This window comes from Fistularia commersonii, chromosome 7 (genome assembly GCF_037954325.1).
Source record: "Fistularia commersonii isolate RoL2024-O1a breed Wild chromosome 7, RoL_Fcom_v1.0, whole genome shotgun sequence".
NCBI lineage: Eukaryota > Metazoa > Chordata > Actinopteri > Syngnathiformes > Fistulariidae > Fistularia > Fistularia commersonii.
The window spans coordinates 19,417,084-19,440,902 of NC_141290.1; the positions used below are offsets into that span (position 1 = coordinate 19,417,084).

The 23,819-nt window shown below is 39.3% G+C and overlaps 4 protein-coding genes across 4 annotated transcripts; all 4 read right to left on the bottom strand.

The window, feature by feature from the left end:
* Positions 1 to 1,460: 1,460 nt before the first annotated feature.
* Positions 1,461 to 3,158, bottom strand: LOC147233002 (odorant receptor 131-2-like). The gene is made up of 2 exons (XM_086149076.1): positions 3,024 to 3,158; positions 1,461 to 2,225 (listed from the first exon to the last, which is right to left on the bottom strand). Exons 1-2 carry the CDS (start codon positions 3,156 to 3,158, stop codon positions 1,461 to 1,463), a joined length of 900 nt encoding a protein of 299 aa, XP_086005202.1.
* Positions 3,159 to 5,265: 2,107 nt separating this feature from the next.
* Positions 5,266 to 9,408, bottom strand: LOC147233003 (odorant receptor 131-2-like). The gene is made up of 5 exons (XM_086149090.1): positions 9,357 to 9,408; positions 8,022 to 8,101; positions 7,865 to 7,925; positions 6,981 to 7,149; positions 5,266 to 6,057 (listed from the first exon to the last, which is right to left on the bottom strand). The coding sequence occupies exons 4-5, from the start codon at positions 7,131 to 7,133 to the stop codon at positions 5,266 to 5,268; spliced, it is 945 nt and encodes a 314-aa protein (XP_086005216.1). The 5' UTR covers positions 7,134 to 7,149; positions 7,865 to 7,925; positions 8,022 to 8,101; positions 9,357 to 9,408.
* A 2,690-nt stretch (positions 9,409 to 12,098) lies between these two features.
* Positions 12,099 to 15,994, bottom strand: LOC147233004 (odorant receptor 131-2-like). Its single transcript, XM_086148886.1, has 4 exons — positions 15,966 to 15,994; positions 15,809 to 15,869; positions 14,994 to 15,160; positions 12,099 to 14,059 (listed from the first exon to the last, which is right to left on the bottom strand). Exons 3-4 carry the CDS (start codon positions 15,144 to 15,146, stop codon positions 13,283 to 13,285), a joined length of 930 nt encoding a protein of 309 aa, XP_086005012.1. The 5' UTR covers positions 15,147 to 15,160; positions 15,809 to 15,869; positions 15,966 to 15,994; the 3' UTR covers positions 12,099 to 13,282.
* A 4,599-nt stretch (positions 15,995 to 20,593) lies between these two features.
* LOC147233005 (odorant receptor 131-2-like) lies at positions 20,594 to 22,796 on the bottom strand. The gene is made up of 2 exons (XM_086148887.1): positions 22,647 to 22,796; positions 20,594 to 21,501 (listed from the first exon to the last, which is right to left on the bottom strand). Exons 1-2 carry the CDS (start codon positions 22,794 to 22,796, stop codon positions 20,710 to 20,712), a joined length of 942 nt encoding a protein of 313 aa, XP_086005013.1. The 3' UTR covers positions 20,594 to 20,709.
* Between the last annotated feature and the right edge of the window lie 1,023 nt (positions 22,797 to 23,819).

Below are 23,819 nucleotides of genomic sequence, written 5' to 3' on the forward strand. Positions count from 1 at the left end.
TCATCACAAAACATGGGATTGCAATAAGTGCCGATGCCCCCCCCTTCCTGGCTGGTCAGTGATAAGGTCTTCAAAAACTGACTATTCAAAAACTACTTCAGGTGTTTTTCATTAAATGTGGAACATATTTTCGGCAATCTTGCAATTACATTTTATAAATGTTTGCTCCTTTCATTGAGCAAATATCAACAGGATCTTTAACAGATAGACAGGAAACGTGGATGAGAGCAGGAGGGGGGAGGCGGCACAGTGGTTATCATCTCACAGCAAGAAACTCCCTGGTTTGATTCCGAAATGGGGCCTTTCTGTTTGGAGTTTGCATGCTCTCTTTGTAGGTTCTCCAGTTTCCTCACACATTTCAAAAACATGCAGCAAGTCATTGGAGACACTAAATTGTCTCTGTTAAGGCCGGGACTTTGACGCGTGGTTGAAGATCAGGGTTTACAAGAGGTGCTGCATATTTGATTCAGCTGATACAAATTACAAACTGCTGTCCGGAAAGACAACGTTAAAAAACCCTCCACCATCTGTATGAGGATGAAAGGTAAAACCGCTCATGTAGAAGTCACACAAACATGTTTTTTGCACTTATCTATTGGTCTGTGTCAAATATTGATGGGAAAAATAAATAAGATATTGAACTTGAAGGTCATGGTTATTGATTCGTTCATCAAACAAACTTAAATGTCTTTCTCGTGTCAATAATTTAAATGTAAATATCGGTTAATTTCAATCAATTAATTAAAGTCTCAAATTAATGAGATCACTTTTTTAATCGATTTTCACCCCTTGTGGTGGTATAAAGAGTCAACCCTGGACAAGCCGTCTCCTGTTTTCATGTTGACAAGGGTTCACTGTACCGGGCTGAGAAGCTCATACTGGCATAACAGATCTTGGGCTAACTGCTTCCACTTTATTTATGCAGCAATAAAATTAAATCCAAATACTAAGTGTTAAGACGGTCTCGGGAAGAAGAAGAAGCTGGATTACTTTCTTACATATTTTAACTGGCTATGATGTTATTGCACTGCTAAATCCAAGTAAATGGGAGATACAGGACACAGGATTTTTGAATTCGACTTCCTTTTTTTAAAAATGTATGTGATTTTCGAAAGGCTTTGACAAGGCCCATGTCAAAATGTCCATGTAATCAATTTTGATGGTACTAATATTTTTTTAAAGGTGGTCATATTGTTGTTTACAATTGACATTGGGTGAGGTCAATGTTCTGCAGATGTGCAACTTGTAACTTCATCATCATGATGTTTTATGGAGGTTTCATGAACATGGACCACATGGGGGGAGGGGGAGGGGTCAGGTCTACTACGTCGATCTTGCCATGTTATTCTATATGTTTTTTTTTTGCACCGGGAGAGTTCAAGTTTAAATAGAAAGCATTTCACAGATGACCCTATCTCATTTTCAGCAAAAATCAGAGACCCTGCAGATGGCTGCCGTCGTTACATGTCGGGACATTTACGGGACAACACCTTCAGAAAGTACCTTTTCAGGTACTTTCTGAAGGTATTGTCCCTTACACCATAAATAATGGGACTGATAGATCTGGGCAGGATCTGCACTATGACATAGTAGATAAAAGTAATGTCAGTAGAATTCCTGAGAGAGCTTATCAGCTGTGGGGCTGCATATGAGGTCGTACAGAGCAGTAGCTGAAACCCGTTGAGAAGAATGGTGTTCCTGGCCTTCTCAATCTCTTTGCACGCACTCTTTGCAGTACACAGGATTTTTAAATATAAGAAAGAGATAACCATCCATACTATCACCAGGTACACTAAATACATGGTGTCCCTTTTCTTGACAATAATGGGATGAGAAAATACAGTTTTTCTTATGCAGAATATTTTGGAGTAGAAGAAGTCCAGAGGCTGGGTAGCCAAAGTGAATAACAGGTCAGAAATCGCTGACAGAAAAGTGGTCAACCATATGAAGCCAATGAGGACCATGGTCCTCCTGATGGTGCAGATCTGCACATGGCGCAGCGGGATGCAGACGGCGATGTAGCACTCGATGGCCATGCAAGCGAGGTTCAGAGGAGTATTTTCTGTAGTGATCAGTGTGACCAGGATGATGGCGCAGCAGACAGAGGTGTTTATCCGGTAGAGGGTATAGCTGATGAGGAAGAGGAGGATGGTCAGTAGAAGTTGGAGCATGTCGTTGATCACCAGGTGGATGAAGAGGATGTAGCGTGGGTTCGTGTACAGGATCTGGAGACCGAGGGCAAAAAGCACAAAATGACAGATTGAAATATGCAATGTCATGTTGTAATAGGATGCCTGGTCATGATATGAATGACAGTGATGATCATTATCTATTAACTTAATTCAAATTCACAGGTGCAATCCCACTATAGGTTTTCCATAGGGTAGTACCCGTGTGAGGAAATTAAGTATCAAAACACTGAAAAAAAAGTTTAATAGAAACCCTTCCTGCGCTGCTTTTCTCCTCCACTGTGAGGAAGGCAGCTGTTACATAAAAACACATGGAAGAGATTATTGCTCAATTTGTCTTGAATTGCATTTTTCCATGATAAAGATGTGAGAGCACTAACACTTGACTGACAGGTAAATAAATAAAATACTCCAAATGTGTTTTCACAGATAATTTTTTTTCTCTGTTGATCAGCCGTTCCGGAAATTACTTAAGTCCTCAGGAGTTAGGTTCCTGCGGTTTGCGGGCGGTGACATGAAAAAAAAGGGAGCTCTTTCGCTCAGGGCCAGTCTGCGATTGACTGTAAGGTACAGTGCTGTTTCCTGCAACGGAGGTCCTGAGGGGCCTGTAGGAGGTGTTCGACAGCCCCTGGCACAATAACATGTGTCCATGTATTATAACACAAATAACTGGTAGTAGTATGGATGACAAATCTTTGAAACTTGAGTATCATAGAACATTATCTTCCATGAGGGTTCAAATCCTAGTACTTTTTCTGTAAAACTTCAAGGCAAAACAACAACCAAAACCTTTGCTGAGCTGAATGTTTACCAGTGTAAAACCTAGTGTCAGACCTGGTGTCTGTGGAAAGTGTGTATGAGGCTCGCGTTGATGCAGTTAATGAAGATCCCCAGGAGCACCACAATCACATTCTTGACCACAACTTTGGTGAAGGAGTCTCGATAGTGCAACATCACCGTCTGATTCATCTTTTAAATGATATGTCTGATGCCTGGGGGCGAAAGATTCATGACTCCTGTAGAAAAAACAAACAATAATATATTTCTAACAGAAATTATTAGTATTTTTTTAAATTTAATTTTATTTATTTTTTCAAAACAGCATGGTTTACAGGTAAGAAAACGTTGCTGTTATCATTCTGTAATTACAGTTCACCACTTTAGATTTTCAAAGTTGAGCAGATCTGTTTAGTACCAACCAGGTTTGCAGAGTTTTTGGGACAAAACGACCAAAACACCAGATGTAGCAGAGTTCAAATAATGAATGTCCCTACAAAACCAGAGCAATCAAAACCACTTACTGTTGAAGAATCAAGTGTCCCAGATTAAATATCTTGGAAGGGAGAAACAAAGCATTACTACTGCAGCGTCAATGCAACTTGAAAAATTTTTAGTTTCCTCTTGTCTTTCTCCCCTGGATTTAAAATAGTATTTTCAATAACACTTGTCATTTCAATACATTATTTTCAAAATACTGTATTGAAATGACAAGCGTTATGTTGATTTACCACAGCTTTTCTTTTAAAATCACATAAAGACTAGTGATAACAAGTTTCCTTCCTTCAGAAATAAGTTCAAAGTAACTACCTGACATTTAAAAATGAAGAAATTCAGTAAATAAGGAAACTAGATTTTATATTTAGTAATAGTTTCCAATAAGGGACTTTTGGCTCACACTTAAAAGATTAAAGTGCAAATCAAGTAACTTTAGCCCAAGATGAGTAAGATGAAACCCTTATTACAAGCAGGGTGGTTGGGTTAACTGCACATTACAATTAAAAACCAAAAAATTACAATAAATAAACAAGTCATAACAATGGTGGTATTTGGGTGCCCTGAATATTTTTTGGGTACAAATCATTAAAATTGCCAGGTTCATCTGAATAATTTAATAAGCTGTTTGACATATATATCCAAAATGTATCAGTAGTGAAACTATTTGAACTACACACCCATAATATGTCTTAATCTTGGATCAGCTGAATTGATATATTGAAGAAAATATCACACCAGTCTAAGTCCTTCTGAAATTAATTCAATCAGACTAAGGGTCTCATTATTAAGGAGAAATTGAGTAGAGGCTGCTGAGGCTGCTTACCTGTAGGGCAAAAAGTTCAAAAAGCAGCAACCCAAAGCGTCTGGCCTTATATTAGCAAAGCCCTGTGTGTGTGTGTGTGTGTGTGTCTGTGCATGTGTGTGTGTGTTTCTGATTTTTAATAACGTGAACGAACAGCGATACAAAAAGACACAGATGGACAAGTGATGGTAAATGATATTTTAATATATCAGACATGCATATCTAGAAATGCTTGTGTTACTGGATGATGTTACAGACGGCTAGTTGAGTTTCGATGCAAATGTGATGCAAAAATTATACGCTAAAATTATATGAATATAATAGAAAAAAAAAAAAAAATGTTTTTTTCTTTTACTTCATACCCTATTTTAATTATTCACACAATGACCTCATATCGGAACCTTTTTTATCTTTGGGGCATGGGTTGTTGAACCACTGTCCCAGCCCTAAACAGAAGCAATTGTCAGCACTTCTGCAAGAAAGTTCCTGGTTCGATTGCAACTTCGGGTCTTTCTATATGGAGTGTCTGCGTGGATTTCCTCCAACAGTCCTAAAACATGCCGTATGTTCATTGGAGACCCTAAATTGAGATGTTAATTGGATGTCTCTATATGTGGCCCTCAATAGCTTGGATAGGCTCCAGTACGTCCTGAATATAAGACAGATGCTGAATGACGGAATTAATGAATGGATGAAAAATGGAAACAATGTGCATACAAGAAGAGCCAGGTGTTGATGGATATCATTCCTGCTGCAAAACTTTCTAATTGCAAGAAAAGAGTGATAAACCTGCATGGTTCTCAAAAGGCTTGATGTATCGGTGTGTACAAGCAAAGATACATGTTCAACCATCCAAATAGAATTATTCTGGTCTGCTATCATTTAAATGGTCTCAGAGAGCCCCAGCGTTAAATTATATTATTAAAATTTTAATAAACACGGCAAAAATGGCTGATTAGATGTGTTAACTACTCATGGAAGATCATATTTGTTACCAACTCAGTTGAACCCCTGCAATTCCCGCTCCCAGCACAGCCTTTTGCACACCACATTTTTTGCCAAGTACTTCCTGAAACATTTGTCTCGTAGGCCATAGATCACTGGACTGATCGATCTGGGCAAGATGTATATAATAATGTACCATGCAAAGCGGGCGTCGAGAAAGCTCTTTGGGAATAACTGTGTCATTGCCTTTGTCAGTAGCGGTGCTGCATATGTTGCCATACACAATAAAACCTGGAATGCGTGGAGGAGGATGGTGTTCCGTGCTTTTTTAGCATCTTTGCTAGCCGTCTTTGCAGTGAAGAGGATTCTGAAATAGGTGAAGAACATAATGAGCCAAACTATGACCAGATAGATGATGTAGGTGACGTCTCTCTTCTCAATGAGGTGCACATTTGGGAAGACTGTTTCCCGCAAACAGAAGACTTTGGCGTTGAAAAAATCCAGCGTCTCCGTGGCCAATGTGATGAAGAGGTCTGGAAGAACCGACAGGAAGCTGGTCATCCATATCAAGCCAATCAGGACCAGCGTTCTCCGAACGGTGCAGATCCGTATGTAATGCAGCGGCAGGCAGATGGCAATGCAGCACTCCATGGCCATGCAGGCCAGGTTGAGAGGACTATTCTCGGTGGTGAAGAGCGCAATGAGAATGAAGGTGCTGCAGACAGAGACGTTGATCTTGTAGAGGATGTAGCTGATGACGAACAGCGTGATGGTCAGGGTCACTTGTATCATGTCGTTGATGACCAGGTGGAAAAAGAGAATGTAGCGGGGATTCGTGTAGAAGATCTGGAAATATTTATGAAAGCGTTAGACAGAAAAGAAAGGGTCACTGGGAATGCTGGAGCGTGTCCCAGCTGTCATCGGGTAAGAGGCAAGGTACACCCTGGCCTGGTCACCAGTCAATCCCAGGGCCACATATACATACAGACAATCATTCACTCATTCGGGGAAATTTTCCAAATTTTTAAATTAACCTGCTGCATGTTTTTTGACTGTGGGAGAAAACCGGAGAACCCGGAGGAAAGCCACACACAAGAACATACAAAATCCACACAGAAAGGTCCCCTTGTCGGAAATGAACCAGGGTCCTTTCATGCTGTGAGGCCGAACCACTGACCACTGAAATATTCAACATCTGATATGTTGAGGTAACAGAAATTTGCCAAGGACTTTAAGTTCAATATCCATCCATTGCTGCAGCCATATTTTTGCCTTTTCAATTTATGGCTTTTTAAACACATATTTCTATCTAACAGTCCTATCCGTCTCGCTGCAATTGTTCACAAATATCGTACCAAAGTGCACCAGAACCACAGATAATCTGTACTTGTATCATTCCTGAAGAGACACTAGCAGTATTGACTGTTCATATTCTGCGACCTTTTTTAAAATGATATCATTGCAATTACCAGCACAATTATGTATTTTCTCTTTATAACAGCCTGACATCAATCACTCAGTTTAGACACGCACAGACACAAGCACAAGTGTCTGCGAGTGTGCGCATATAGTCACAAATACATTGTCCTGGATTTTAATGCACACTCTGCTTCAGATTTGGGGCATTACAGACCTCAGTGCCTCATATCCTAAAACAACCATGAAGCTCCCACCAAATTATCATGAAATGATCAAGAGGTTTGGTCAGCCATAAAGAATGCCCCAGTTAATGCACTGATCAGATATGATGCAGTGATGAAGAGGAGTACCTTGTATTTGCAGAAAGTGTGAATGAGGCTGGCATTGATGCAGTTGACTGAGATGCCCAGAGCCACAACAATCACATTTTTGGTCACAGCTTTGCTGAAAGAGTCTCTGTATTCCATGACCGGAGTCACATTCTGAGATGATGGACTCGTCATGTGGACTGGTGTAACTCTGACAAAGAAGAAATGAAATGTAAACGTAATACAATATAAATTATGTCCAATAAGAGAGGTTTGAAACAAGATGTTGCAGTTCATCAAGTGTAGTGAAATCACTCTTTACAGACTTTAACATGGATCTCACCTGCAACCTGAAGGATAAAAGAAATTATTAATTATTATTAATTATCAGTCGAGGATGACACTTAAGATGACTCTTGGCTGACAATGAAAGAACAAAGCATCGCTAAGAATTATTATATTATATTATATTATCTTCTTCTTATTCTTCTCCTTCTTTCGGCTTTTCCCGTCAGGTGTCGCCATAGCGAGTCAACTTTCTCCATTATATCATATTATGTTATATTATATTATATTATATCATGGAAGAAAAAATAAATCACACTCCCATCTGCTGCTTGGGTTCAGCGCGTCAATCTGTATTAAACAGTCAGTGTTATATCGTTGATATTGAAGAGAATTTTTCACTATCTAGTAATTTAAATGCATGAAAACATTTAATGGCAATCATTGTATGTTTCTACTGAAACAGTTTAAGGCAAAAACATTAAGAGAAATGAAGCATTAGTTCTATAGACTATCAGTAGATGTAAACATCAACTCATAAGTTACAAAAAAGAATTACAGTAAGACTGATGATTTCTATTCATCACATTTGGAAAAATTGCAGGTGGATATATATTTTTTTTTGGTTTGTTTTTCCAAACCTGGATATTTGTCTTCTTTCTTTTGAATACTCGTCGTCTTGATGCTACAGTTGTTATTGTTCTGCAACGTAGAAGAGAGAGATGAAACAGTTGGTGAGGAAACACATCCAAAGGAAGTCTCTGCAAGTAATCAGTCTCGAGCTTGCAGCCCAAGCACCTTCGTATGAGGCGTTGATGGTGATCCAGTGGGTGGTGCTTCATTCTCTCTTCATCGGACAGGTACTTCCTGTTTTTGTGCTTGCATAAAACATTGTGCGCTTAGTCAGAAATAATATTTTCTATGAGAGTCCATGTTCAGCCCCCCCCCCCCCCCCAACTTCTAGTCTTATCTTTTGATTAATATCAGAGTGTGATAACACCTGCATTGCACCTGAGTCTCTGATTTTCCCCTTAGTTAAAATAAGAGAAACAACAAGCAATTAAAAAGAAGAAAATTGTTACATAAGCTCACAATATTTTCATTCCAGGTAATAGTCATAGAGTAATTCCAATTTTTTGAAGATACTTGAATCTTTCCTGTAACATGTCACCCTTTTTCATTTCACAACCACGCTACTTGAGTAAGTTTTGTCTGCTTGAACAATAGTGTTAAAAAGCTTTTCCAAAGCCTCTCATATTCAGTCATATATTTCTCAATTTGCTTTATTTCCTATGTGTTTCTTGGACAATTCCTGTACATGGCTCAGAGTGCGTTACACATTTCAGCTCAACCTCCACCCTTCCTGTGATGCATGAAAGAATTCCACGCTGACAAATAGGATTAAGAGCAAAGTAATACTGATTGCTGAACATCTATCATAAAAGCATTCATTAGTTTTGTAACCCGTAAAATTATATTGCTCTTATCAGGTCTCTTTTTTACAAAAATATAAAATAAGAAGGCCTTTTTTTAAGAAGCAGAGAGGGCCGGTGGGCCAGGTAGACAGGAATAAAAGGGATCCCTCATGGCAAGAAACTGAAGAGATGCTTTGGTAACTGGCACATTTGCATACACTACTGGTAAAGGCCCCATCATACACCAAAATAAGTCGATACCACAAAGAATGATTATTTTGTGAAAGATGGGGTCTTTTGCTCTATAAAGTCAAAAACTCTGCTCAGCAACAAGAAGTTTTGCACATGTTAACAGCACCCAAGTTAAAGTTTAAATCTATATTTTATGCTACACTGGACTTGTTTGTTTCACCCCAGTCCTGCTGGAGCATTGATGCGTTACCTTCTCTTGCTAATATCAACCAGCAAAGGGTTAATATCAATCCTATAAAACATATTGTTAATTTTACAGTTTTCCAGTTGTATCCAAACAAAATTATATCATCCATTTGATTGCTTTCATTTGATATTTAGTTGTTCATGCATGACAATTAGAAATATCACATTTATGTATAATATTGTGTCAGAAACCTATTTAAATATTTTACCATGAAATCAGCCATTTCTAATTTTTCTGGAAGATAAATGGGGAAAAGTTTGGATCTGATTACAAACATACCTTACATGTTGCAGGAAATTTTTGGCTTTACTTTCCGCTGAAGACACTTGTGGGACCGACATTTTCACAGATCCCTGATGTATTCACGGAGTGATTTGCGCTGAAGGACACAACAAGCCACCATGTCATCAAGGTTCATTAAGGCCTGATAAAAAAGGTCATCCTCACTGGGACTCACACACACACATATGATGTCAACAGGGTACATTGGATACGTCCTCTGAGTTCTATTATGGTCCTGAGAAAAACATGTGATTAGCAGAAGCAAGTGTTTACTGCTATCTGGTCTGATATTTACTTTGATTATGTCTAAATGACCACATTTGTAGAAACAAGTTGCCTCATCTCAACAGAGAACTAATTAAACTCAGTGACAGCGACAAAGACAGAAATGTCCATGGCGATGCTTTGAATAGGAAACTGGTCCTTGAGGATTACCGTATTTTCCGCGCTACAATGTGAACCTAAAAACCTTTAATCTTCCCAAAAACCCGACATGCGCCTTATAATCCGGTGTGAATAATCCGGTATGGATCAATATTGAGCCGCAGGAGGTCTCGCAACTACGGGAAGCATCCGCCTACTCCATTTTCTCCCATAGAAGAAGTAGCGCGGGGTGCATGCTTGAAGCATGACTGTATGATATGACTGCTTGAAGCGTGCATTTTCATTTCGATTTGTGTGTGTGTGTGTGTGTGTGTGTGTGTGTGTGTGTGTGTGTGTGTGTGTGTGTGTGTTTGTGTGTGTGTATGTGTGTGTGTCTGTCTGTCTGTCTGTCTGTCTGTCTGTCCGTCTGTCTGTGCGTGCGTGCGTGCGTGCGTGCGTGCGTGCGTGCGTGCGTGCGTGCGTGTGAACACCCCAAAATGGCTCCTTTCAAGAGACACGCTAATGAAGTGTCTCTTCGGTGCAGAAGTGGACGAAGCAACAAGGTGAACTGCTCCAAGTAAGGAAGACTAAACAGATTTTCCGAGGAACCAAAGCGAGATAGCTACAGTTAGAGGACAAACTCGAACAGTGGGTTGTTGAACAGAGAGCAGCAAGTAGAAGCGTCTCTACAGTCACTATTCGAATGAAGGCAATAGCGCTGGCTAGCTAACTTAACTATGACAAATTGAGTTAGAAATTCATTGTTTTCAACGAAGGCGGTGCAAATACCGGTAAGAGCTACCGGTACGTACGGTACCGTATTGTGAATGCACTAACTTGTTTTGGAGGTCAAACGGAGTTGTCAGCAGTTTGTTTGTATTCTATTAATAAAGTTTGACAGACTTATCTGACTGTTGTTCACGTTCCCTTTAGCGCAGCTCGATTTAATGGATGCATAACGCATACCCAGCAACTACTGTAGCTTCTGTTCTATGAGCCCTATAATGCGATGCGCCTTATATATGAAAATAGTTTTAAAATAGGTCATTCATTGAAGGTGCGCCTTATAGTGCGGAAAATACAGTGCTAGATTTTTCTTGTTTGTTTTCCTCGCTGTCAATTTTAATAGTAAGAAATTGCCTTTAGATTAAGCAAACCTTTGTCAGGATAATCAACCTTAAAGCATGATGTCAAAAAGTTCACAACTTGTTGCTGAATTCAATATCAGTGAAACGCTGAATTATTGATCATGTACATCAATCAGATTTAAAAAAAAAGAAAAAAAAAAGATTTTATCATGGTTCTTTTAAAATTTACCTAATCTTTATGAATTTGCCAAGTAAAATGTTTGACTTAACAACTCATGAGATTTGTGTAATTCCTTGTTGTTTTCCAAACCAAAACCATTCATTTGAGCTCATAGCTTTAACATAGTAAGCTTAGCTGAGAAAGCCCATCCATCTTCCTCCGCTTATCTGAAATCGTGTGGCAGGGGCATCCCTCTTTCCATGCCGCCCCCCCATGGCCAAATGGTCCAACTCATCTGGAGGGACCCCAAGGCAAGATGACATCATCTGGATCCTCATCACCTTTGTCCTTAGCTCTTCTAAGGGGCTTGGGCAGATACATCTTTTGGCACAATATTAATCTTGCACATAAAAAGAAGGACATCTCAGCTAAGTGTAATTAGGCAGAGAAGTATGTTAGTCTGGTTCAGAACATGTATGCTAGCTGTAAGACAGTGGTGCAGTGTGCTGTCGGGGTGACAGAGCAGTTAAAGGTGGCTGTGGAACTCCTTTAGGGATCAGCTCTGAGCCCCTTATTTGCAGTGGTGATGGACAGGCTGACAGATAAGGTTAGACAGGAATCTTCATGGACCATGATGTTTGCAGATGACATTGTGATCTGTACTGAGAGCAGGGAACATGTAGAGAAAAATCTAGAGAGGTGGAGGTATGTGCTGGAAAGGAGTGGACTGAAAGTTCGTTGCAGCAAGACAGAATATATCTGTGTGAATGAGAGGAACTCGGGTGGAACGGTGAGACTACAAGGAGTGGAGATCAAGAAGTTGGGGGACTTATGGTACTCAGGGTCCGCAGTCCGAGAAGCAGAGAGTGGATAAGAGGTGAAGAGACAGGTTCAAGCAGTTTGGAATGGGTGGAGAAAAGTGTCGGGGGTATGATGTGATAGAAGACTATCAGCCAGAATGAAAGGAAAGGTGTGCAAGACAGTGGTGAGCTAAAATTTAAATAAATAAAGTTAAAATTACAATAAATAAACAAGTCATAACAATGATGGCATTTGGGTGCTTTTAATACTTTTTGAGCACAAATCATTAAAATTGCAAGATTCATCTGAAAAATTTCATTAGCTGTTTTACATGTATAGCCAATGTTTCAGTAGTGAAAGTATTTGAACTACACATCATAATGTGTCTTAGATCAGCAGAATTGATGTATTGAAGAAAATAACACACTAGCCTAGATCCTTTTGAAATTAATTTAATCAGACTAAGAGTCTCATTTATTAAGGAGAAATTGAGTAGATTATCTCATACTAATACTTAGGATGCTTACCTGTATGGCAGAAAGCTCAAAAAGCAGCAATGCAAAGCATCTGGCATTATATCAGCAACCCAGGGGTGTGTTTGTGTGTGTGTCTGATTTTTAAAGACGTGAAAGAACAGCGATACAAAAAGACACAGATGGACAAATGTCGGTGAATGATGGTAAATGATATTTTAATATATTAAACATTCAGATCGAGTGCTTGTGTTACTGGATGATGTAACAGATGGCTAGTTTAGTTTCGATGGAAATAATGCAAATTTTGCTGAAATTATATGAATGTAATAGAAAAAAAAATTACATTTTGTTTTTTTTTTTACTTCATTCCCTCTTTAACTATTCACACATTGACCTCATATTGGTCACACCGGAACCTTTTTTAACTTTAGGACAGGGGTTGATGAACCACTGTGTCAGCCCTTTTAGTCTGCAGATTATAATCTTAGATAAATAGAATTAATTGTCAGCACTTCTGCAAGAAAGTTCCTGGTTCAATTGCAACTTGGGGACTTTCCATATGGAGTGTCTGCGTGGATTTGCTCCCATGGTCCTGATACATGCAGTATGGTAATTGGAGACCCTAAATTGAGAGGTTAATTGGATGTCTCTACATGTGGCCCTGGATAACTTGGACAGGCTCGAGCAGGTCCCGAGTATAAGATAGATCATGAGAGACAGAATGAATGAATGATTAAGAAATGGAAATAATTTGTGAACAAGAAAAGCCAGGTGTTGATGGAAATCATTCCTTCTGCCAGACCTTCTAATCGCAAGAAAAGAGTGATAAACCTGCATGGTTCTCAAAAGGCTTGATGTATCGGTCTGTACAAGGATTGATACATGTTTAACCATCTCAATTGGTTTATTTTGGTCTGATATCATTTAAATGGTCTCAGAGAGCCCCAGGGTTAGTAAACAAGGTGGAAATGGGTGACTTGATGTGTTCACTACTCTTGGAAGATCATATCCGTAACCAGCTCAGTTGCACACTCCCTATTTCCGCTGCCAGCATGGCCTTTTGCACAACATATTTTTTGCCAAGTACTTCCTGAAACATTTGTCTCGTAGGCCATAGATCACTGGACTGATCGATCTGGGCAAGATGTATATAATGATGTACCATGCAAAGCGGGCGTCAAGAAAACTCCTTGGGAATAACTGAGTCATTGCCTTTGTCAGTATTGGCTCTGCATACGTTGCCATACACAACAAAACCTGGAATGCATGGAGGAGGATGGTGTTCCGTGCTTTTCTAGCATCTTTGCTAGCCGTCTTTGCAGTGAAGAGGATTCTGAAATAGGTGAAGAACATAATGAGCCAAACTATGACCAGATAGATGATATAGGTGACGTCTCTCTTTTCAATGAGGTGCACATTTGGGAAGACTGTTTCCCGCAGACAGAAGACTTTGGTGTTAAAAAAATCCAGCGTCTCCGTGGCCAATGTGATGAAGAGATCCGGAAGAATCGACAGGAAGCTGGTCATCCATATCAAGCCAATCAGGACTAGCGTTCTCCGAACGGTGCAGATCCGTATGTAATGCAGCGGCAGGCAGATGGCAATGCAGCACTCCATGGCCATGCAGGCCAGGTTGAGAGGACTATTCTCGGTGGTGAAGAGCGCAATGAGAATGAAGGTGCTGCAGACAGAGACATGGATCTTGTAGAGGATGTAGCTGATGATGAACAGCGTGATGGTCAGGGTCACTTGTATCATGTCGTTGATGACCAGGTGGAAAAAGAGAATGTAGCGGGGATTCGTGTAGAAGATCTGGAAATATTCATGAAAGTTTTAGACATAAATGAAATATCCATCAATCAATCATCTGCCGCTTATCCTGCTCTCAGGGTCACTGGGGATGCTGAAGCTTATCCCAGCTGTCATCGGGTCAGAGGACAAACCCAGGGTCACATATACATACAGACAATCATTCACTCATTCGGGGCAGTTTTCCAAATTTTCCAATTAACCTGCTCCATGCTTTTTGACTGTGGCAGGGAGCCGGAGAACGCGGAGGAAACCCACACACGAGAACATACAAACTCCACACAGAAAGGTCCCCTCGTCAGAATATACCCTCGGTCCTTTCATGCTGTGAGGCTGAAGCACTCACCACTGAAATATTCAACATTTAATACGTTGAGGTAACAGAAATTTGCCAAGGACTTTAAGTTCAATATCCATCCATTACTGCAGCCATATTTCTGCCTTTTCAGTTTATGGCTTTTTAAACACATATTTCTATCTAACAGTCTTATACGTTTTGCTGCAATTATTCACAAATGTAGAACCAAAACCTACCAGAACCACAGAAAATCTGTACTTGTATCATTCCTGAAGAGACACTAGCAGTATTGACTGTTCATATTCTGCTACCTTTTTTAAAATGATATCATTGCAATTACCAGCACAATTTAACTATTTTCTCTTCATAACAGCCTGGCATCAATCACTCAGCTTAGACACGCACACACACAAACACAAGTGTATGCGAGTGTGCGCACAGTCACAAACACATTGTCCTGGATTTTAATGCTCACTCTGCTTCAGATTTGGGACATTATAGACCTCAGTACCTTATAATCTTAAAAAACCATGACGTTCCCACCAAATTATCATGAAATGATGAAGAGGTTTGGTCAGCCATAAAGAATGCCCCAGTTAATGCACTGATCAGATATGATGCAGTGATGAAGAGGAGTACCTTGTATTTGCAGAAAGTGTGAATGAGGCTGGCATTGATGCAGTTGACTGAGATGCCCAGAGCCACAACAATCACATTTTTGGTCACAGCTTTGCTGAAAGAGTCTCTGTATTCCATGACCAGAGTCACATTCTGAGATGACAGACTTGTCATTTGGACTGGTGTAACTGACAAAGAAGAAATAAAATGTAAACGTAATACAATGTAAATCATGTCCAGGATGAAAAGGGTTAAAACAAGATGTTGTAGCTCATCAAGTGTAGTGAAATCACTCTTTACAGACTTTTACATGGATCTCACCTGCAACCTGAAGAATAAAATAAATTATTAATTCATGTATAACAGAAAACTGTTATTTGTTCAGTTTAGGATGACACTTGAATGGCAATGAAAGAGCAAAGCATAGCTAAGAATTATCATATTATATTATATTATATTATATTATATTATATTATATTATATTATATTATATTATATTATGGAAGAAAAAATAAATCACACTCCCATCTGATGCTTGGGTTCAGCGCATTAATCTGTATTAAACAGTCAGTGTTATATCGTTGATATTGAAGAGAATTCTTCACTATCTGGTAATCTAAATGCATGAAAACATTTAATAGCAATTGTATGTTTCCACTGAAACAGTTTAAGGCACAAACATCAAGAGAAATGGAGCATTAGTTCTATAAACTATCAGTAGTTGTAAACATCAACTAATAAGTTACAAAAAAGAATTACAGTAATAATGATTACTATTCATCACATTTGGAAAAATTGCAGGCGGATATATATTTTTTTTGGTTTGTTTTTCCAACCTGGATATTTGTCTTCTTTCTTTTGAATACCCGTCGTCTTGATGCTACTGTTGTTATTGTTCTGCAACGTAGAAGAGAGAGATGAAACAGTTGGTGAGGAAACACATCCAAAGGAAGTCTCTGCAAGTAATCAGTCTCGAGCTTGCAGCCCAAGCACCTTCGTATGTGGCGTTGATGGTGATCCAGTGGGTGGTGCTTCATTCTCTCTTCATTGGACAGGTACTTCCTGTTTTTGTACTCACATAAAACATTGTGCGTTTAGTCAGAAATAATATTTTCTATGAGAGTCCATGTTCAGCCCCCCCCCGAGCTTCTAGCCGTAACTTTGATTAATATCAGAGTGTGATAACACCTGCATTGCACCTGAGTCACTGATTTTCCCCTTTGTTAAAATAACAGCAACAACAAGCAATTTAAAAGAAGAAAATAGTTACATACGCTCACAATATTTTCATTCCAGGTTACAGACATAAAGTACTTTGAATTTTTTGGAGATACTTGAATCTTTCCTGTGACATGTCACCCTTTTTCATTTAATGACCACACTACTTGAGTAAGTTTTGTCTCCTTGAATAATAATGTAAAAAAGCTTTTTCCCAAGCCCGTCATATTCAGTCATGTATTTCTCAATTTGCTTTATTTCCTATGTGTTTTTTGGACAATTCCTGTACATGGCTCACAGTGTGTTAATCATTTCAGCTCAACCTCCACCCTTCCTGTGATGCATGAAAGAATTCCATGCTGACAGAATGAGAATAAGAGTAAAATAATACTGATTGCTGAACATCTATCATAAAAGCATTCATTAGTTTTGTAACCAGTAAAATTATATTGCTCTTATCAGGTCTCTTTTTTACAAAAATATAAAATAAGAAGGCCTTTTTTGGAAGAAGCTGAGAGGGCCAGAGGGCCGGGTAGACAGGAATAAAAGGGATCCCTCATGGCAAGAAACTGAAGAGACGTTCTGATAACTGGCACATTCGCATACACAATTGGTAAAGGCCCCATCATAAACCAAAATAAGTTGATACTAAAAAGAATGATTATTTTGTGAAAGATGGGGTCTTTTGCTCTAAAAAGGTCAAAAGATTTCCTCTGCAACAAGAAGTTCTGTAAATGTTCACGGCAACCAATTTAAAGTTTAAATCTATAAATTATGCTACACTTGACATGGATTCTGCTGTATTTCAACCACAGTCCTACTGGAGCAGTGATGTGTCACCTTCTCTTGCTAATATCAACCATCAAAGGTTCCTGGCAGGTATTAATCTTGTAAAACATATTGTTAATTTTACAGTTTTGCAGTCATATTTAAAAGGAATTATATCATCTATTCGATTGCTTTTGTTTGATATTTAGTCGGTCATGCATGACAATTAGAAATGTCACAGTTGTCTATAATATTGCGTCAGCGACCTGTGGACCTATTTAAATATTTTACCATGAAATCAGACATTTCTAATTTTTCTGGAAGGAAAAGGGGGAAAAGTTTGGATCTGATTACAAACAAACCTTCCACATAGCAGGAAATTTTTGGCTTTACTTTCCACTGAAGGCACTTGAGGGACCGACATCTTCACAGATCCCGGGTGTAATCGCAGAGTGATTCGCGCTGAAGGACACAACAAGCCACCATGTCATCAAGGTTCATTAAGGCCTGGTAATAAAGGTCATCCTCACTGGGACTCACACACACACACACATATGATGTCAACGGGGTTCATTAGATACGTCCTCTGAGTTCTATTATGGTCCTGAGAAAAACATGTGATTAGCAGAAGCAAGTGTTTACTGCTATCTGGTCTAATATTTACTTTGATTATGTATAAATGACCACATTTGTAGAAACAAGTTGCCTCATCTCAACAGAGAACTCATTAAACTCAGTGACAGCGACAAAGACAGAAATGTCCACGGCAATGCTTTGAATAGGAAACTGGTCCTTGCGGATTACCGTATTTTCCGCACTATAACGTGCACCTAAAAACCTTTAATCTTCCCAAAAACCAACATGCGCCTTATAATCCGGCGCGAATAATCCGGTATGGATCAATATTGAGCCGCAGGAGGTCTTGCAACTACGGGAAGCATCCGCCTACTCCATTTTCTCCCGTAGAAGAAGTAGTGCGGGGTGCATGCCGGGATATATGACGACTTGAAGCGTGCAGTTTCATTTCGATTTGTGTGTGTGTATGTGTGTGTGTGTCTGTCTGTCTGTCTGTCTGTCTGTCTGTGTGTATGTGTGTGTGTGCGTGCGTGCGTGCGAAGACCTCAAAATGGCTCCTTTCAAGAGACATGCTAATGAAGTGTCTCTTCGGTGCGGAAGTGGACGAAGCAACAAGGTGAACTGCTCCAAATAAAGACGACTAAGCAGATTTTCCGAGGAAGCAAAGCGAGATGGCTACAGTTAGAGGACAAACTCGAACAGTGGGTTATTGAACAGAGAGCAGCAAGTAGAAGCATCTCTACAGTCACTACTAGAATGAAGGCAATAACGCTGGCTAGCAAACTTAACTTTGACAAATTGAGTTAGAAATACATTGTTTTCTACAAAGGCGGCGCAAATACCGGTAAGAGCTACTGGTACGTACGGTACCATATTGTGAATGCACTAACTTGTTTTGGAGGTTGAACAGAGTTGTCAGCATTTTGTTAGTATTCTATTAATAAAGTTTGACTGACTTATCTGACTGTTGTTCACGTTCCCTTTAGCGCAGCTCGATTTAATGGATGCATAACACATACCCAGCCACTACTGTAGCTTCTGTTCTATGAGCCTTATAATGCAATGCGCCTTATATATGAATTTTTTTTTAAAGTAGGTCATTCATTGAAGGTGCGCCTTACAGTGCGGAAAATACGATGTTAGTTTCTTCTTGTTTGTTTTCTTCACTGTAAATTTTAATAGTAAGAAACTGCCTTTAGATTAAGCAAACCTTTGTTGTGATAATCAAACCTTAAAGCATGATGTCATAAAGTTCACAACCTGTTGCTGAATTCAAATTCAGAGAAAGACTGAATTATTGACCATGTACATCAATCAGATTAAAAAAAAGGAAATAAAAATAAGATTTTATCATGGTTCTTTTAAAATTTACCTAATCTTTATGAATTTGCCAAGTAAAATGTTTGACTTAACAACTCATGAGATTTGTGTAATTCCTTGTTGTTTTCCAAACCAAAACCATTCATTTGAGCTCATAGCTTTAACATAGTGAGCTTAGCTGAGAAAGCCCATCCATCTTCCTCTGCCTATCTGAAATCGTGTGGCAGGGGCATCCCTCTTTCCATGCCGCCCCCCCATGGCCAAATGGTCCAACTCATCTGGAGGGACCCCAAGGCAAGATGACATCATCTGGATCCTCATCACCTTTGTCCTTAGCTCTTCTAAGGGGCTTGGGCAGATACATCTTTTGGCACAATATTAATCTTGCACATAAAAAGAAGGACATCTCAGCTAAGTGTAATTAGGCAGAGAAGTATGTTAGTCTGGTTCAGAACATGTATGCTAGCTGTGAGACAGTGGTGCAGTGTGCTGTCGGGGTGACAGAGCAGTTAAAGGCGGTTGTGGAACTCCTTTAGGGATCAGCTCTGAGCCCCTTGTTTGCCGTGGTGATGGACAGGCTGACAGATGAGGTTAGACGGGAATCTCCATGGACCATGATGTTTGTAGATGACATTGTGATCTGTAGTGAGCAGAGAACAGGTAGAGAAAAATCTAAAGAGGTGGAGGAATGCTCTGGAAAGGAAAGGAATGAAAGTTAGTCGCAACAAGACAGTATATGTGTGTGAATGAGAGGAACCCAGGTGGAACAGTGAGGCTACTTGGAGTGGGAACCAAGAAGTTGGAGAATTTCAAGTATTTAGGGTCTACAGTGTGTGTGGGTATGTGTGTGTGCGTGTGTGTCTGATTTTTAAAAAAGTGAAAGAACAGATATTGAAAAGATACAGATGGTCAAATGATGGTAAATGATATTTTAATTTATCAAACATTCAGATCTGGTAGTGCTTGTGTTACTGGATTATGTTACTGTTGGTTAATTAAGTTTCGATGCAAATTTGACTGAAATTAAATAAATGTAATAGAAAAAAAAATTACATTTTCTTCTCTTTTTCATTTTATACCCTCTTTAATCATTCACACATTGACCTCATATTGGTCACACCCGCAACCTTTTTTATCTTTAGGGCATGGGTTGATGAACCACTGTCCCAGCCCTTTTCGTCTGCAGATGATACTCATAGATAAATAGAATTAATTGTCAGCACTTCTGCAAGAAAATTACTGGTTCGATTGCAACTTCGGGTCTTTCTATAAGGAGTGTCTGTGTGGATTTCCTCCCATGGTCCTAAAATATGCAGTATGTTCATTGGAGACCCTAAATTGAGAGGTTAATTGGATGTCTCTACATGTGGCCCTGGATAGCTTGGACAGGCTCCAGCAGTTCCCGAGTATAAGATAGATCATGAAAGACGGAATGAATCAATGAATGAATGAATAAATGAAAAATGGAAATAACATGTATACAAGAAAAGTCAGGTGTTGCTGGAGATCATTCTTGCTGCCAAACTTAATTGCAAGAAAATAGTGATAAACCTGCATGGTTCTCATAAGGCTTGATGTATCAGTCTGTCCAAGGAAAGATACATGTTTAACCATCTCAATTGGATTATTTTGGTCTGATATCATTTAAATGGTCATTTAAAGGGTCCCAGCCCTTTTAGTCTACAGATGATAGTCAAAGATAAATAGAAATAATTGTCAGCACTTCTGCTGATATCATTTAAATGGTCTCAGAGAGCCTAAGGGATAATTTTTTTTCTCAACATTTTAGTAAACTAGGGAAAAATGGATGACTAGAAGAGTTCACTACTCATGGACGATTTTATCAGTAACCAGCTCAGTTGCACAACCCCAATTCCTGCTCCCAGCACGGCCTTTTGCATAACATATTTTTTGCCAAGTACTTCCTGAAACATTTGTCTCGTAGGCCATAGATCACTGGACTGATAGATCTGGGCAAGATGTATATAATGATGTAAGATGTAAAGCGGGCATCAAGAAAGCTCTCTGGGAATAACTGAGCCATTGCCTTTGTCAGTATTGGCTCTGCATATGTTGCCATACACAACAAAACCTGGAATGCGTGGAGGAGGATGGTGTTTCGTGCTTTTCTAGCATCTTTGCTAGCCGTCTTTGCCGTGAAGAGGATTCTGAAATAGGTGAAGAACATAATGAGCCAGACTATGACCAGATAGATGATGTAGGTGACGTCTCTCTTCTCAATGAGGTGCACATTTGGGAAGACTGTTTCCCGCACACAGAAGACCTTGGTGTTAAAAAAATCCAGCTTTACTGTGGCCAATGTGATGAAGAGGTCTGGAAGAACCGACAGGAAGCTGGTCATCCATATCAAGCCAATCAGGACCAGCGTTCTCTGAACGGTGCAGATCCGTATGTAATGCAGCGGCAGGCAGATGGCAATGCAGCACTCCATGGCCATGCAGGCCAGGTTGAGAGGACTATTCTCTGTGGTGAGGAGAGCAACGAGAATGAAGGTGCTGCAGACAGAGACGTTGATCTTGTAGAGGATGTAGCTGATGACGAACAGCGTGATGGTCAGGGTCACTTGTATCATGTCGTTGATGACCAGGTGGAAAAAGAGAATGTAGCGGGGATTCGTGTAGAAGATCTGGAAATATTCATGAAAGCTTTAGACAGAAAAGAAAGACACATCAATCCATCGTCTGCTGCTTATCCTGCACTCAGGGTCACTGGGGATGCTGGAGCGTGTCCAAGCTGTCATCGGGTGAGAGGCAGGGTACACCCTGGACTGGTCGCCAATCAATCCCAGGGCCACATATACATACAGACAATCATTCACTCATTTGGGGCAATTTTCCAAATTTCCAATTAACCTACTCCATGCTTTTTGACTGTGGCAGTGAGCCGGAGAACCCGGAGGAAACCCACACAGGAGAACATACAAACTCCACACAGAAAGGTCCCCTTATCAGAATATACCCTCGGTCCTTTCATGCTGTGAGGCTGAAGCACTCACCACTGAAATATTCAACATTTAATACGTTGAGGTAACAGAAATTTGCCAAGGACTTTAAGTTCAATATCCATCCATTGCTGGAGCCATATTTCTGCCTTTTCAGTTTATGGCTTTTTAAACACATATTTCTATCTATCAGTCTTATCCGGCTTGCTGCAATTATTCACAAGTATCGTACCAAAGCGTGCCAGAACCACAGATAATCTGCACTTGTTTCAGTCCTGAAGAGACACTATCAGTAATGACTGTTCATTCATTCAATCTTTGTAGTTACAGTTAACAGTTAAGGCAATTCATATTTCATTGTATTCTTGATCTTCCTCCTTTCTACTATTATCTATTACTGTTATGTTTTTTTACTTGAAACTCTGGCACAACAATTTCCTTCGGGATATATAAAGTTGTTCTCATCTCATCTCATCTCTCATCTCATTTTCTGCTACCCTTTTTAAAATGATATCATTGCAATTTTCCAGCACTATTTTGTATTTTCTCTATATAACAGCCTGGCATCAACCACTCAGTTAAGACACGCACACAAACAAACACACATTTCTGCCAGTGCACGCACACACACTCAAAAAACACATAATTTTGGATTTTTATACACACTCTGCTTCAGACTTGGGACATTACAGACCTCAGTGCCTCATATCCTAAAACAACCATGACGTTCCCACCAAATTATCATGAAATGATGAAGAGGTTTGGTCAGCCATAAAGAATGCCCCAGTTAATGCACTGATCAGATATGATGCAGCGATGAAGAGGAGTACCTTGTATTTGCAGAAAGTGTGAATGAGGCTGGCATTGATGCAGTTGACTGAGATGCCCAGAACCACAACGATCACATTTTTGGTCACAGCTTTGCTGAAAGAGTCTCTGTATTCCATGACCAGAGTCATATTCTGTGATGACGAACTCATTATTTGGACTGGTGTAACTCTGACGAAGAAGAAATGAACTTTAAACATAATACAATAAAAATCATGTCCAGGATAAAAACGGTTGAAACAAGATGTTGTAGTTAATCAAGTGTGGTGAAATCACTCTTTTCAGACTTTAACATGGATCTCGCCAGCAGCCTGAAGAATAAAAGAAATTATTAATTTATGTGTGAGAGAAAAATTGTTATTTGTTCAGGTAAGGATGACACTTGGATGGCAATGCTAGAGCAAAGCATATAATATTATATTATATTATATTATATTATATTATATTATATTATATTATATTATATTATATTATATTGTATTATTGAAGAGAAAAATAAATCACACTCCCACCTGCTGCTTTGGGTCAGCGCGTCAATCTGTATTAAACAGTCAGTGTTATATTATTGAAATTGAAGAGAATTCTTCACTATCTAGTACTTCAAAGGCATGAAAACATTTAATAGCAACCATTGTTTGTTTCTACTGAAAAACTGTTCGGCAAAAATATTAAGAAAAATTAAGCATCAGTTCCATAAACAATCAGTAGATGTGAACATCAAATGATATGTTAAAAAAGAATATCCAGTTTTTCTATTCATCTTCATCACGTTTGGAAAAATTGCAGGTTGATATATTTTTTTTTTGGTTTGTTTTTCCAGACCTGGATATTTGTCTTCTTTCTTTTGAATACCCGTCGTCTTGATGCTACAGTTGTTATTTTCTGCAATGTAAAAGAGAGAGATGAAACAGTTGGTGTGGGATCCCATCCAAAGGAAGTTTCTGTAAGTAATCAGTCTCGAGCTTGCAGCCCAAGCACCCTCGTATGTGCTGTGATGGTGATCCAGTGGGTGGTGCTTCATTCTCTCTTCATCAGACAGGTACTTCCTGTTTTTTTGCTTGCATAAAACATTGTGTGATTAGTCAGAAATAATATTTCATGTGAGTCCAAGTCATTTAAAAGAAGAAAATAGTTACATACACTCGCAATATTTTCATTCCAGGTTACGGTCATGA